This window comes from Chiloscyllium punctatum, chromosome 3, assembly GCF_047496795.1.
Source record: "Chiloscyllium punctatum isolate Juve2018m chromosome 3, sChiPun1.3, whole genome shotgun sequence".
NCBI classification, from domain to species: Eukaryota; Metazoa; Chordata; class Chondrichthyes; order Orectolobiformes; family Hemiscylliidae; genus Chiloscyllium; species Chiloscyllium punctatum.
This window is the reverse complement of record NC_092741.1, coordinates 131,114,190-131,131,285: the sequence shown is the minus strand read 5'-3', so window position 1 is coordinate 131,131,285 and position 17,096 is coordinate 131,114,190. Positions and strand designations below refer to the sequence as shown.

General features: G+C 39.6%; 1 protein-coding gene across 2 annotated transcripts in view; it reads left to right on the top strand.

The window, feature by feature from the left end:
• Positions 1–17,096, top strand: part of arhgef10 (Rho guanine nucleotide exchange factor (GEF) 10) — a 278,827-nt gene that overhangs the window by 84,782 nt on the left and 176,949 nt on the right. For both annotated transcript variants that reach the window (XM_072560748.1, XM_072560758.1), the window contains exons 3-8: positions 336–617; positions 1,782–2,072; positions 2,709–2,769; positions 6,055–6,134; positions 11,246–11,305; positions 11,699–11,883. In XM_072560748.1, coding sequence (XP_072416849.1) covers positions 336–617; positions 1,782–2,072; positions 2,709–2,769; positions 6,055–6,134; positions 11,246–11,305; positions 11,699–11,883 — 959 coding nt within the window. The remainder of the gene's footprint in view (positions 1–335; positions 618–1,781; positions 2,073–2,708; positions 2,770–6,054; positions 6,135–11,245; positions 11,306–11,698; positions 11,884–17,096) is intronic.

The following is a 17,096-nucleotide window of genomic DNA, read 5'->3' as shown; positions in this document are numbered from 1 at the left end:
ACAAATGCTTTTATGATCTTCCAAACTTATTGTTCAGGAATTAATTGAATCGCAATTTATTTCTGGCATTGAAAACTCTTAAACTTCAACCTTCATCCGTATGCTTGATTTAAATAATTGTATTTTGTACCCTAGTAGTGTCTGTTTATCCTATCTGTTTATTTGGATTTTGATCAATTTTTAAAAATGTATGTATCACCTGCATCATAATAAGCTGGCAACTTAACTGCAGCCACTAATTTATATATAATATACAGATAAATATTGCATTACAGTGCTATGTCCTATTTAAGTTAAAATTTTCTTCTAGTTGTATTATTTCTATTTTCCTTCAGTGCTAGAAAGTGTGCTTCCTTACGTTGATGAAGATCAAGAGGAAGGCGAAGTATTTGATTTTGACAGTGATGAGATACCAGAAGCAGACCGAGAGCCCAGCTCCGCCCCTATGCCTGTGGTTATGAATGAGGTGGAACACTGCACCACACAAAACTCAACACAGGATAATGTAACTTTGGATACATGTAGTGAGAACCATGGATATTACGAAATATCAGAAACGAATAACTTGCCCCCACGTGGAAAGGATTTAGATGCCGACCCTAAAGCAGTGGCACAAGGTATTAGTAGTACAGATGAATTATGTACAGAGGAACCTTGATTATCTGAAGTCCACAGGTGCGGAATGTTTCATTCGGTTAATCGAATGCTGGATAACATTGTTTAGCCAGGCATCGGGACCTTGTGATCTTGCTGGATAATTCAAAATTCAGATAATTGAATTCCAGATAATCGAAGTTCCTCTGTAAATCACAGATCTTAACAATGATTTGTTTATGTCAAAATATGCTACAATTGTTTAAAGGTTTATTTAGACTTTGTTATGACTCACTGGAATAGTACACCGTAAATTGAGCACTGCTTTCCTGAAGCTGTACCAAATGTAAAAGTAATTTACAGCCTTCTATGTACCAGCCACCTGGATTGGTATTGAAGGCTGCCCTAGATTTACTTCACTTTATTAGGGCATGCTGACAACCTTGACAAGCTCCCAGCATTGAATCTGTGCAGCAAGTCAAGACAGAGGTAAGAGGAGAATGTTCCCTGCCAAGTCATTCACTATCCTGACTTGGAAATATGGCCTTCATTGTCTCTGGGTCAAAATCTTGGAATTCCCTCCCTGAGGACATTGGGATCAACCTACATTATGTATGTCACATCAGTTCAAGAGGATAGTTCACCACCATCACCTTCTCAAGAACAACTAGAGACAAGTAATAAATGCTGGGTATAAAAGTGAATAAAAGACAAGTCGAGCTGAGGGAGTAATGTGAAAAAAGTTGAAGCATTGTAATGTAGGAATCTGTATGGGGATCTAGTGCTATGAAAGCTAATACACAGCCTGGAGATGCAGAATAGTCCAGTTCATAAGCTGGGCGCATGTCCCTGACCACTCAATGTCCTTGCAGTAACATTAGAATGATAATTGCCAGTATAGAAGTGTTCTGTATTTAGACTGGAGATGGATAATGAGGGTCCTTAGAGGTTGGCATATATTGCTTGACAATGTCAATGGATTTGGGGTGATTGTGGCCTGTTCCCATTGAAGACACCATGAGAAATTAGTTTCCAATATCCAACATGGAGGTCTTTTAAAGCAAGCAGCAGATTGCAAGAATTTTAATTAAGTGGAAAATTTAGTAGAAAATAACTTTATGGACTCAAAATGAGCTGAATTAATAGATGATAAACACAAATTTTTAAAAATGTGATTGCCTTTGCAGAAAATGATACTGCTGCCAATTTGCTACATACATCAACACAAGCCACAGCACTTGCAAAAGTGAATCCATATTCGGTTATAGATATCACACCACTCCAGGAAGGCGATCAAGTTGAATCATCAGGAGCAGAACAAAGCCTCCAGGACAATAATGCAACAGGTTATGCACTACCCGCTGGATATTGTGTTCCAGTTCCCTGCGGATATGCTGTACCATCCAATGTACCATTGTTGGTTCCGACATATTCAGCCCCTGTTACTTTAATAAGAAATGTTTCTGTCGATGAGGAAGGTGAGGACCCTGCATTGTAAAAATGGCATTTGGCAATAAGATTCATTAACTGTAAATAGTTTTTTTTTTGCATATGTTTTCTTGAAGGACTAAGCTATTTTTAGAAAGAGCATTAGTCATTGTTTTCCATTTGTCTGCCCAACTTCTTTTTCGGCTCAACCAACTAACTCACCAGATCCCTTAGCCTCTCGTCACTGTAGTTATTTTCTGAAACTATATACAAAGATATTTAAAGGTGAAGTCAGATAACTTGGAATATTTAGAAATCATTCAGTTGAATGTGATTTGTGAGAGTAAATCTCCATAGCAATCATATGAATCTCTCAATCTTAACACCAACTCCCTTAGAATCAGTGTTTTGGTTTCTTCAGATTATTTTTATATATTCTGACACATGTATTTCATATCTCAATATAAATGATTTGTATGGGGAGGAAGGGAAAGAAGGAAGGAGAAAATGCGAGGAAAAACTCTTCTGAAAAGATGCAAGTTTGTTAGAAGTGGCAATCTTATTTATCCTGAGTCCAAATATTTGAAGCTAATCAATATATTAGTGAGTATTCAGAATCTCACTTTAGCAGTACTAGATTGAAGATTTTAAAAAAAATAATGTTATGATGTCCTGTATGTTCACAGCACCATTTACAAGTGAGGATGTTGATGCTAGAATTATTCAGTCAAACAGTCAGCCAGTTGGGTAAGTTTATCTCCATTTTAGATTAATGTTCAAATAATTCTGGACTACTACAGTTTTAAAAGGGACAATTTTGTTTTATTTTTGAAAAGCTCCTCATTGTCTCACTGCTTGACTCCAGAATTGTTCAGGCTATGTTCCATGCACTGGTGTACTATCTTGGAGCCAGTGGTTTTCAGTCTTTTGAAAGTTAATTATTATTCAGGCTGGAGATTGGAACCATTCTGATTGTGTAAAGATCTGTTCGAACATTCTAGTTCCAGTGTGCTGTGTCCCTGCACACATTTGTTTTCATGATCCAGTGCCTCAATATTAAAATTCTCATCCTTCTTTTCCTATTGTGCAATGTTCTAGCCCCTCCCCATTTCTTTACCCTACTACTTCCAAATTATCTGCACTCCACTAATTCTGGCCTCTTATAATCCTCAATTTTACTGTCTCTACCACTGAGACCTTACGATCTTGATTTTCCTTCCTCCCTAAACCTGTCCACCTCTCTACATCTCATTCTTCCCCTAAGAAGCTGCTTTAAACATAATTCTTTGACCAAGCTTTTGATTATCTGCTTTAATATTTCCTTTGGTAGCTCAGTGTCAAATTTTGTTTGATAACATGCCTGTAAAGTACCTTGGGATATTTTACATCATTAAAAGCACTGTATCAGTGTAACTTACAAGATGTTCCAAATGATTTCCTGGTAATTTTATTTGTCCACCAGGCTTGGTGCATGTTTGTTACACAGGGTCTAATGTCAGAAATGGGACAATCAGGTTGTGTATGATACACAATAATTCTTTTAAACTTATTTAGTTGCACATGTCAATAAATGTTTTTACTTTTGATCTTCATGGGATCTAGGCATTACTGAGACTGTCAGCATTTGATGCCCATCCCTAATTGCACTTGAACTGAATGGTTTGTTCGGCCATTTCATATGTTCACAGCCAGCCATGTTCCTGCAGGTCTGGAGCCACATGTAGACCGACTAGCTAATAACAGCAGATTCCCTTTCCTAAAGAAATGCAAGTGAATTCAGATGGATTGTCCATTTGTGAGTTGAAATTCCATGCCTCTAGATGCCATGGTTGGATTTGAACCCATGTTCCCAAAGCGTTAGCCTGGCCTCTGGATTATTTGTCCAGTGACATTACCACTGTCTGCCTGTAAGTTATAGGCAATGATATTATTTTCCCTAAAACATTTGTGATGAATTTTCTCAGATTTATCTGAGATTTCTTTTGAAATTATTGCAATATCATTCGTATAATTCCTGCTGTTTAATTCATTCTGTATCCCCAACTCAATTATTTTTTATATTCTGCCCACCTCACCTACATGAATTGTTTGATATATGTCCATCATCTCTTGGAGATGGAAAAATGTCAACAATTGTTTCTTTTGTATGAATTCTTTCCTTCCTTTTGTTTTGCTGTATCTGGCAGAGAGAAATGTCAGTATGTTTCCATACTGATGTGCTGAATTCTCACTTTGAGAGATGAGACAGGCCTCTAGCTTCACAGGTTCTGCTCTCCATAAAATTCCTCTTATTTCAGCTTTGTTGAACATTCTGTGAATCAGTTGATGTTACAAATTATTCAAACATGGAATCATAAACTACCGAAGAACCCATCAGGTCAGTACTGGCTCACAAAAGAACTATTCCCATGTATTCCCATTCTCTAGCCCTATCTCCGTAACCTTCTAAATTAATCACTTTTAAATATATATCCAGCTCTCTTTTGAAAACTCCTATAGAATCCTCCTTGCGGTGCATTCCAAATCCTAACAACTCTTGGTAAAGAAATTTCTCCTCAGCGCACTCCTAGCTATCTTGCTAACGGTCTTGAAGTTGCGATGTCCTAAGTTACTGACATATCAACTAGTGGGAACAGAACATTCTTCTTTACCCTGTCAAAATTGTTCAAAATTTTAATATCTCAATAAGGTCACCTCTTAAGGTCTGCTCCAAGAAGAAATTGCTGAATTTCTACTGTCTTTTCTTGTATTTGAAATTCCTCAATCCCGGTATCATTCTAGTAATCTCCTTTGCACTCTCTCCAGGTCTTTAACATCCTTCCTTAAATAGCATGCCCAGAAACAAACACAATACTCCAAATATAGCCTGACCAATGATTTGTAGAGGTGTTGCATGACATCCTTGATTTTATACTCTATGCCATTATTTGTAAACCAAAGGTACCTGATAAGTTTCATAAGAACCGTTTCAAATTGCCTGACCACCTTGAGAGAATTATGCACGTGAATCCTGAGGTCCTCTCCTCCTATACTCTCCTCACATTGTACCATTGAGCCTGCATTGTCTCCTCTTGTTCCTTCTACCAAAATGCATTACATCATGTTTCTCTGCATTGAAATTCACCTGCCAGGTATCTATCCATTTGGAGAGCTTGTCGACATCCCTGTGAAATCACTCAGCATCATCCTCACAATTCACTATTCTCCCTAGCTCAATATCATCTGCAAATTTTGGAATTTTGTCCTCAATGTCCATCTCCAAATTGTTTACATAAATAAGTAAAAGCAAGGGCTGAACACCACTTTCAACTCGTCTCCAGTCTGAGACATGCCCATCTATATCCACCCTCTGTTTCCTATCCTTTGGCCAACTTCTAATCAATGCTGCCAACAGCCCATCAATTCCAAACTTGTTTAATCTGTTAACTAACTTGGTATGTTGCACTATATCAAACACTTTCTGAAAGTTCTAATATACAATATCCTCAGTACTATGCTCATCCACTGCCTGGGTCATCTTGTTGAAGAACTCAATTCAATTTGTCAGACATGATCTGTCCTTGGCACAAAATGTTGACTGTCTAGTGTTAATGTTTTTTCTGTAAGGGAATATTTATTTTCTCCTGTATCACGACCTTTATCAGTTTTCATGCTATTGATGTCAAGCTGACCTTAAATGGAAGATCAGAAGCTGGATTTGTAACAACTCTGCTTTTTGAATTTCTTGCAGGTTGGAAATATTTATGCAAAGTAACGAATTGAAATGATCAGAAATGTTGGATAGCTGGGCTTCATGGATTTAATGTCGAATAGTTTTTCATGTTGTCTTTACATTAGAAAACACTTTTTATAATAGGGCTGCTGAAAGTCCAGTATTTTATTGCTTGCATTTCAGACATTCCGTAACATATGAATCTCCCTAATCACAAAGAGAATGAAGAGCAAGGGATGCATTGTCTTGTTGCTTTGTGGCAATGTATTTGTGAAAAATGCGAATTATATTTAAAATATTCTTATTTAATTTTATTACAGTGAAGATTATCTTGCTTTGGACACAGAAGATGCCTTTACCAAATGGGCTTCAGACCCAGCAAATACGGCATGGCTGGAGGGTATGTATCAATGACATTAAAAAGGCATTACTGACTACTACACCATAACCTTGAATTTGTCCCCTGTGTATAAATATAAGGAGTAAAATGTTTCCTCTGAAAACACATTTAACTTTGGATATATTTGGGAAAGATATTGAGGCATGTGTTACCATGAATAATGGGCAGTAGGGAAGCTTATGGCACATCGTGCTGCGATGCAGCAGTGAGGACTGGATGTGAATTCTAATTAAGTGAAGCTAATGTTGTGGTTAGTGAGGTTCCAGAATGAATTATATTTGTTCATGGGATATGAATGTTGCTGGTTAGGCAAGTATTTCTTATTTGCCATCCCTAATTACCCTGGAGAAGCTGCTGGTGAGGTGCCTTCATGAACTGGTGCAGCTTCTGGGTGTACATGTGTCCCAGTGCTATTAGTGATGGAAAGTCCAGAATTTTGAGACAGTGACAGTGAAGAAACAGCCACATATTTCCAGGTCAGTGGTGAGTGGTTTGGAGTGAAACCTGGAAAAAGGTTGTGTTTCCATGTATCTGTTACCCTTGACTTTTCAGATTATAGAGTTTGTGGATTTTAAGGTTCTATTGAAGGAGCCTTAGTGAGTTACTGTTGTGCATCTTGTCAATATGCACCAATGGTGAGGGGAATGAACACTGCAAATGATGGATGGGATATCAGTTGTGCGAGTCGTTTGTCCTAGATGATGTCAAGCTTCCCGAATATTATTGGAGTTTTGTGCATTCAGCAAGTGCAACATATACCATCAAACTCCTAACTTGTACCTTGTAGGTGGTGGATGGGCTATGAGGAGTCCGGAAGGTAAAAACAATGACTGCAGATGCTGAAAACCAAATACTGGATTAGTGGTGCTGGAAGAGCACAGCAGTTCAGGCAGCATCCAATGAGCAGCGAAATCGACGTTTTGGGCAAAAGCCCCTGCCCGAAACGTCGATTTCACTGCTCATTGGATGCTGCCTGAACTGCTGTGCTCTTCCAGCACCACTAATCCAGTATGAGGAGTCCGGAGGCTGGTTATGTGCTGCGTTGTGTCTGTACTGGCTCCCGAAAGAGCTATCCAGCTAGTTCAATTCTCCAGCCCTCCCTTCAAAGCCCTCTAAATTCATCACTGTTGATTATATATCCAGCTTTCTGCACCTCCACTCTCCCAGGCAGCACATTCTAAATCCTAACAACTCAGAGTGAAGAAATTTCTCTAAACCTCACTCCTAGCTCTCTTAGTGATGATGTTGATATTGTAAACCCTAGTTGCTGAGATACCATAGAGTCATAGAGCTATACAGCATGAAAACAGGCACCTCAGTCCAACTCATCCACATCAACCAGATATTATTTGCCAGCATTTGGCCCACATCCCTCTAAACCCTTTCTATTCATATACTCATCCCCATGCCTATTAAATGTTATAATTGTACCAGCCTCCACCACTTCCCCTGGCAGCTCATTCCATACACACACCTCCCTCTGCATGAAAATGTTGGCCGAGATCCCTTTTAAATCCTTCGCCTCTCACCTTAAATGTATGTCCTCTAGTTCTTGCCTTCTCCAACATGAGGAAAAGACCTTGGCTATTCATCCTATCCATGTCCCTCATTTGTAAACCTCTATAGAGTCACCCTTAGCCTCTGACACTCCAGGGAAAACAGCCCCAACCTATTTAGTCTTTCCCTTTTTAGCTTAAACCTTCCAGCCCTGGCGACATCCTTGAAAGTCTTGTCTAAATCCTCTCAAATTTTACAACATCTTTTTGATAGCAGGGAGATCAGAATTGAATGCAGTATTCTAAAAGTAGCCTAACCAATGTCGTGTACAGCCACAACATGACCTCCGAACACAGGTACTCAATACTCTGACCAATAAAGGCAAGCATACGAAATGCCTCCTTCACTATCCTGTCTAGCTGTGACTCCACTTTCAAGGAACTATGAACCTGCACTCCAAGATCTCTTTGTTCACCAAAATTCACCAGGACCTTACCATTAAGTGTATAAGTTCTGCCCTGATTTGTCTTTCCAAAGAGCAGCACCTCACATTTATCTAAATCAAACTCCATCTGCCAATCCTCAGCCCATTGGCCCATCTGATCAAGGTTCTGTTGAACTCTGAAGTAACCTTCTTCACTGTCCACTATACCACCAATTTCTGTGTATCTGCAAACTTATTAACTATGACTCCTATGTTCACATCTAAATTGTGCCAGCAGTTGATTTGAGATTTTTAACTTTGTCCACATCCAAATAATTTATATAAATGTGAAGCAAATAAAAACAAAAATGTTTTAATCCCTGCACAAATAGAGCAGAGAGAAATTTCAAATAAACTTGGATACGTACAAAAGATAAATAGGAAAGGATCACCTGTCCACGGTTGTCCTCATACATTTGAAAAACATACCACAAGAAAATACTTTGTAACTGGATACAAAAGTCACCCATAAAGATCATTAGATATAGGAGCAGAATTAGGCCATTTCGCTGTGTCTGCTCATGGTATTTGTTCATAGCTGATACGTTTCTCAAAACCATTCTACCCAAAACAGTTTATGCAAATTTATAGAATTTACTGCACTGAATCAAGTTATTTGGCTCAACTGATCTATACTAAATTCCATGAGTTGCTCCCCCTTACTACTGTCTTAGCGTAACTTTATAATCCTTTCTCCTTCTTGTATATTTCTGGACATCTGCTTTATCTTAAATATATGCACGCTACTTACTTCAACCATCCCCAATGTTACGGTGAGCTCTGCGTTCTTACCACTTTTTGGATAAAACTTTTTCACCGAAACTTCTAAATAGTTCCTGAAGAGAATATTTTGGCTGATCACATTTGCATCTTTCACACAGCATGAAAACACCTGAAGAATATCATCAAAAAAAGCCCTGGTTTTTGTCTTAACATTTTTTAGGCAATAAAGAACAAATTTAACACACATTTCCTTCCCAAAATCATCACAGCTATAAAATATTGCATGCCCAGAGCCAATATACAGGAATTACATTTACAACAAAGTTAAACGTAAATCTAACAAATCTATGTTCTGGTTTGATGCAAAGTTGAGTAACTACTGCCATAACTGGGCTATTCCATTGTTCATTGCTAAGGACAACATAACACGTTTTAAACTGAATCACAGTCAGATTTATAAAGCAAATGATTTTATGAAAACATCAGCGTTCAGTACTAGTGACACAATGACCTGTTGGACATATTCTAAAAGCACTGGCCTTGCTTTTAGAATATTAGATTAGATTAGATTCCCTACAGTATGGAATCAGGCCCTTCAGCCCAACAAGCCCACACTGACCCTCCGAAGAGTGACCTACACAGACCCTTTCCCCTGACTAACACTAGGGGAAATTTAGCAAGGCCAACTCACCTGATCTGCACATCTTTGGATTGTGGGAGGAAACACACGCAGACACTAGGAGAATGTGCAAACTCCACACAGAGTCACCCGAGGTAGGATTCGTACCTGGGTCCCTAGCTCTGAGAGGCAGTAGTGCGAACCACTGAGCCCCCGTGCACTATGTGAAATCGAACAACCAATGTCAGGAGCAATTCCAACTAATGTAAAAAGAATATTCTTCTTTACCCTGTCAAAATTGTTCATAATTTTGAACACCTCAATAAGATCACTTCTTAATCATCTGCATTCCAAGGAGACTAAGCCCAATTTTTCTATTCTTTCTTTGTATTGAACATTCCTCGGTGTTGTTATCATTCTGGTAAATATCCTTTGAACTCTCTCCAGGACGTTAACATACTTCCTTAAATAAGGTGTCCAGAACTGAACACTCTATTCTCCAAATGTGATCTGACCAATAATTTGTAGAGGTCGTTGTTTTCTTTACACTATGCCTCTATTTATAAACCCAAGGATCCTATAAGCCTTTTTAACAACTGTTTCAACTTGTCTTGCCACCTTCCGAGAATCGGCTCGTGAAACCAACGTCCTTCTGCTCCTTTAGTCCCCTCGACGTTGTACATTAAGCCTTTGTTGTCTCTCCCAGTTTCTTCTATCAAATATTCATATTTATTTTAAACCTTATTTTAGATTGATCTCCTCTTTTTTTTGAAGGTCATTACTACTAGCACTTTCTGCTATCATTCAATCATGTTTCATTTTTGTTGTTGTTGTTGTTGTTAAGATCACGCAGCACAGAAAGTTAGCATTTAGCAATCCAACTTGTACTATTCTCTGGCTGTGTATCCTACATGCACATTTTCCAGTTGATATTCATTTGCCTTTTAAAGGTTACGATTGGATCTCCTTCATCTCCCCCCCCCCCCCCCCCCCCCCCATTCAGTCTGGGCATGCCAGAGGGTATTAATGTATTGATGTGCAAGACTGCTCTCTCTTCAGTAATATTTTAAATTATTTGAATTATCGTCTGCATTGCAGTAATTGCAACACGTTGCCACAGCCTAGCCCACTTTTCCCAAGTGCTGAATATTTTAAATTTTGCTGTAATTTGTATGAGCATTACGATTACCCCTCGTTCAAGCTCACCCTGGTTTAAGTTGTCACAGTGAATACTATTGCCTACATTTTCACCCACATAAGCAACATCTCACATGCTTTCCTGTGAATGAGAAATGCTCTGGCTGGATTAGGCAATAAGAATAATGGTGCGACCATCTGACTCTGCTGTTTAAGTGTAAATTGGACTAACTCCCAGTAACTGCAGCCGTGCAGTTATTTGTAGAAATCAGGAAGCTGCTGTCTGAGTTCCCTTGCTCATCCAGAGGCCCAAGTTAAACAGTATCTCACACTGTTAACATTGAATTGTGTGGAACAACTCTAAACAGCACTATTTATTAAATATATACTTATGAAAGTCAAACTGAGGACTTGTGTATTCCGGTGTAATTGAATTCTTACCTGAGAGATAAGTTTCAACTGCTGGCAAATAAGCATTCTGGCTCAAAGATGTTTAAAAGTGCTGAAACTCAGTCCTTCAGATTCCAGTTATTCTAGAATTAATTTTTTTTTAAAAAATTCTTTCCATTTCTTTTATCTCCCTCTGTCTATTTATCTTTCTTTCTCTCTCTAAGTCCAATCTATTTAAGTAATTTCTGTCGTGTCTCACAGGTCAGGATGAAGTGATTTATGATGATGTGCCAATAGAAAATTCTGATGCATCAGCAACAGGTAAATGCTGGTTAATGCACATTTATTTCTGCAATAACCATTTTGTCTTTGGTACAATCCACAGTTATATTATCAAAGAACATTCTCGTCTGAAAAGCATTGTTTGCTGCAGTGACAAAACAAGTCTATTGTAATTAGCACAATGTCAAATAATATACATTTTGAAAACAAAATTAAGCTCTAATTATTAATGTAATTTGTTAATTATATTGTACAATGTCAGAAATATTGATATGTGCATTCATTCTAAACATAGAAATCATCTTAGATGTGTTCCTACCTTCAGAAATATCAACATCAATTTTTGGATCTTCCAATGTTGTGAAAATGAGTTTTCTTTTCAATTATAAATGTCATTTAAGTAAATACCAGTTATTGGTCCCTTGTCATCAGATCCAGAAGAACTAATTTATGATGATGTGGAACATGGTGATGAGGCTGCGACAAGTTCTTTGGATTATGGTTGGAGCTCCAGTGAGTTTGAGAGCTATGATGAGCAAAGTGATGGCGAGTCTAAGAATGAAAATGGAATTCCCAACTCATTCCTCCAAGGCAAATCTCACAAGAACAAGATACATGTATGTACCACATGTGCAGACCATGACCATCATTTTAAAGTTTGAATCCACAAAGAAAAACCAAGCTCTAAATGGAAAAACTGGTTGAAGAATATGTCCATTTTGTTTAGAAGAAAATAGCTTTAGAGAGTGGTTAATATTTCTTATGGTCAGATTGAATGTCCTTCTGTTTTAGTCACTCAATGATTGACTAGGAGTTATATATCTTGAATTTGTCAAAGTACAAACAGCTTGAGAACACTTGGAGATGCGGCATTCCCTGGAATCTAAGCTGTTGATCCAGGAACCCTGCTGACAGCAGTGGTGTTTGTAAGGATTGAGGAGGCTTTAAATTTGATAAGATCACTAATTTCAGATAACAGTATGTCAGTGATAATGTTCCTGTATTTTGAGCCAGAATACGCAGGTCCTACCTAATTGAGAGGTGGATCATAACACATCTGAACAGATTATTTAAAATCTCTATAATATTGTATCTAATTGTCTCTATAACACCTTCTGTCCCTGAAATATGTCTGCCATCTCTACCATGAGCAGGTCAAAGTCAGGACCCTGAGTCCAAGTTGCTGTTGCAGTAAAGACTTATACATCCACGGTATAACCTCGTGTTGTGGACAGTGATGGTTGACAGCCCAATTCTTTCCATCATGTGCTTGACCAGAAATCTCTCCCCACTCTTGCCACCTGCATTGGGAGAAGGTTGGAAGGGTTTACAAGTTGATATTCAACCTGGTTTGGCTGCATTACGGATACATCTTCCTTGGCGATAGAGTCCTGGAGTGGAACGTCAACCTGGAGCTCCGGGTTCAGAGGGAGGGGTGCTACTCAATACATTGCAAGACCTCCCCTCTTTGCAAATGATTGGAAAGGTTTGGCCACGACTTTATATGATTCGCTGTTCCCACCTGCCCTTATAAAGTGCTTCTAAAGATCCAATGACAGGCCATGCTAAAAGGTGCACAGCAACACTGAAATGTTGCTGGCCATTGAACTCTAAATATCAACAATGCTACTAACTGCAATGGTATGTCACCTCTCAGAGGGGCTGGCATTTACAGGAAGTTCGATGGATTAAGTGCCAATCAGGCATTTTACACATTAGAGGCAGGTCTTCCCTGGGATCAAGATTTCTGGGGCTAGATGTCCCACCAATCAGAAAGAGTGACATACATATTAGAGTGAATGATGACGGGAGTGGGCTCAGGGATGGTGAGGCCATGTTAGAACAGGCAGAGAAGGTGGGCAGCAAGGGAAATGGGCAATAGGAGGCTTCATCCCCAACCCCTTCCAGACACAGTGTCCCCTGATCTGTCTGTGAATGCATTTGAATGTAGGAGCAATTTCTTTACAGAATGGTTTGTGTGTGGAGTGAACTTCCAGAGGAAGTGGTGGGTGTGAGTACAACTACAATGCTTAAAAGACATTTGGAGAAGTACACGAATAAGAAATGTTTGGAGAGATATGGGCCAAGAGCAGGCAGGTGAGACTAGTTTGGGATTATTGTCAGCATGGACTGGTTGGACCCAAGTATGACTCTTCAGTATGATCTGTGACTCCCCTGGGAATCCACTAGCAAACCGACAGGGGTTATTTTACGGGGTTTCTGCATAACAGTTGTTGTGAGGTGAATATCTGTATCTAAACAGTGGGGCAAGAAAACAATAATCAGAATCATGGAAACAGTCCGATCGGTCGAACCAGTCCATGTCAACCGTAATCCCAAACTAAACTAGTCCCATCTGCCCACACTTGACCCGTATCCGTCCAAACATGTTTTATTCATGTATTTAGCTAAATGTCTTTTTAACATTGCAAGTGTATCCACAGTCACCACTTCTTCTGGAAGTTCATTCCACACACAAACCACGGTGTGAAAAAATTTGCCCCTCGGGTCTTTTTTAATAAATCTTTCTTTTCTCATCTTAAAATATGGGGTTGATCATTCCACACCTATCAACAAAATGGCCATGAGTAACATAAAATTCTGCAGGCAACAACGTTGTTGAGCTGTTTCAGTATACCTCTGAGCAGTTTGATGAAACTGTTTTGACGTATGTCTAGAGCCAAGTTGCTATGTCAGTTCCCAGAATTGAGGACCAGATCGTTAGTAAGAAGAAGTGTAGTTATAAAATACTCACTGTTGTTTTTACTGCACAGACAGCAGGTAAGCCGTCAAGATCCACTCTATTCTGTTTTCTGCTTATTTTGTCGATGGTAGTTTTGGATGGGCACTAAATGAGCTCCTGACTCTGATGCACAAACAGGTAGAATTGAGTTTTTTATCAAAGAAAATCTGCCCCCTGCTGGAAGTGTACAATATACTTTCTGTGAACAACAGCGCACATTACTGTCAGCTGCTGCTTCAACAGCCTATGCCTGTTTAACAGCAACACAGTTTTTAAAAAAAATTATCTCTCTTGTATTTTATCTCCTTGAACTTTTACAATGTGGATGTACTTGCCCGATCTGGACCCTCCAACCCAAATTCTGCCTCAGTGAAGTAGTCACTTGGCACAAAAACTGAGTTGTTGCCAATTTTGTTTCTTCATTTAGACACAGAAGAAACCTGACTTGAGTTGCTATGATTGATTGTTGACCAGCTACTCAATTCGATCAAGCTGCTATTTTCCAGCAGGGATCACCTGCCTTTTTAGGTGATTGAGAGGAATTTTTTCTTTAAAGGCCAGAGATTTCCTCTTTCCATTGAGAAAAATCTCATAAATTTGGTTCTATCGCAACTTTCCCATAGTAATTTCCCCTTTTGAAATGTTTTTGAAAGATTGCAATATTTTTGAATGACTGGATGTAGAATAGAGACCAGTTAGGCTAGACTGCCTGTGTCATGCTACATTTTGTGAAATTATTAGAGTCTAGGTTTCTGAATGAAATATACTTGTGCATTGACTTTGCAAATAAAATAACATAGAATCATAGAGATGTACAGCATGGAAACTAACCCTTCGGTCCAACTCGTCCATGCCGACCAGATATCCCAACCCAATCTAGTCCCACCTGCCAGCACCCAGCCCATATCCCTCCTAACCCTTCCTATTCATATACCCATCCAAATGCCTCTTAAATGTTGCAGTTGTACCAGCCTTCACCACATCCTCTGGCAGCTCATTCCATACACATACCACCCTCTGCATGAAAGAGTTGCCCCTTAGGTCTCTTTTATATCTTTCCCCTCTCACCCTAAACCTATGCCCTCTAGTTCTGGACTCCCCGACCCCAGGTAAAAGACTTTGCCTATTTATCCTATCCATGCCCCTCATAATTTTTTAAACCTCTATAAGGACACCCCTCAGCCTCCGACGTTCCGGGGAAAACAGCCCCAGCCTGTTCAGCCTCTCCCTATAGCTCAAATCCTCCAACCCTGGCAACATCCTTGTAAATCTTTTCTGAATCCTTTCAAGTTTCACAACATATTTCCGTTGGGAAGGAGACTAGAATTGCATGCAATATTCCAACAGTGGCCTAACCGATGTCCTGTACAGCAGCAACATGACCCCCCAACTCCAGTACTCAATACTCTGACCAATAATGGAAAGCATACCAAACACCACCTTCACTATCCTATCTACCTGTGACTCCACTTTCAAGGAGCTATGAACCTGAACTCCAAGGTCTTTTCATTTCACAACCTTAAGTTGTTCTAATGGACTACTCTTGAAGTGTCTGTGGAGATAGAAAGCAGAGTTAACATTTTGAGTCCAGTTACCCTCCTTCGGAAACAAAAACAGAAATTGCTGGAAAAGCTTAGGTCAGGCAGCATCAGTGGAGAGAAAGCAGAGTTAATATTTTGAGTCTGGATCCAAAATGTTAACTCTGATTTCTCTCCACAGATGCTGCCAGACTTGCTGAGTTTCTTCAGAAATTTCTGTTTATTGTTTCAGATTTCCAGCAAGTGCAATTCTTCATTTTACTTTGCTTTTACATTTTTTGTTTTGAAGTAGGAACGTTGTAGCCAGTCTGAACACAGCAAGCTTTCACAAATAATGCTGTGGTAATAACCAGATTAAATGTTTTAGTGATGTTGTTGGCTGAGGACACTGCAGAGAAGGACTCTGTTGTTGTGTGGTTTTTAGGCTACGTGAGGAGCTGACATGACTTGTGTATCACTGCCTGGATATTTCAACAGCCAGAAAGCTATGGGGGTTTTACAGTCAGGACCCTGTGGAACCCCAGACACCGTAAACTTGGTGGGAATTGAAGATTCTTTTGGACAATTAACCTGCATCTGGTAAACCTCTGAAATGATCCATTGGAGGTGCTGTTTCTGTTAAGTTAATAATCACCCATGAAAAGTTAGACAATTCAAAACCAAGTATAACTCCTGAAAATCTGTTAAGCTGAGTCTCCAATTTACCACACACCAGCAACACCAACCCCTTAAATCCTGTGGACTCCCAATGACCAATTTTTTTCCCTCCCCTGTGCATCCGGACCCCCAGCCCAGAAATGATTGCAAACTGCTTTGAATGTTGGTTTGAAACCTAACATCCCGTCACCGACTAGCCTGAACCCCTGAGAACCAATTGTAGCCTCCACTCCACCAGATTGAATGTCTGGGAGCTACATTCCCCCTCCAATTCGCAACACCATACCTTCCCACCAACCTGATATTCCCATTTGCTGCTGCACGGTCCCACCATGACCTACCCTGAGCACTCCATCACTTACTTGGTACTCCACCAGTCTGACACCCTAACCCTTCAATTAACTGGCACCCTGACCCCCCGCTTATCCTTGAAAAGCTACTGGATGTGCTGCTGACAGTTTAAATCTCAGAACATAACACACTGGCTACTGTAAAAAAAAGGTGTGCTTTGATTTTCCCCAGCTTATCGTGCACGATGGGGATTACTGTGTTGATTTCAGGTACATTTCACACTTCAGAAGGAGCCGAGATTGGAATTCCCAGCTAGAAGTGTGAAGCTCAGTGCTAACAGGGAAAAAATGGAGGCGAAGTGGCGATCTGACTGTGATTGCCACTTCACAGAATATCTGGGCCCAGGTCTGATCTAATAGATGAAAATTTTGATGAGGCAGCGTGCACTTTGTACTGCACTCAAGTGTCAACCTAGCTTTATTTCGCTGAAGTCTTGGGTGTGGGACGTGACCCCACAACTTGCGGATTCGGAGCCGGTGGTGCTATCAAGTGATCCATGTCTGGCAAACAAATAATGCAATGTTCTTGAATTCCAAAATTT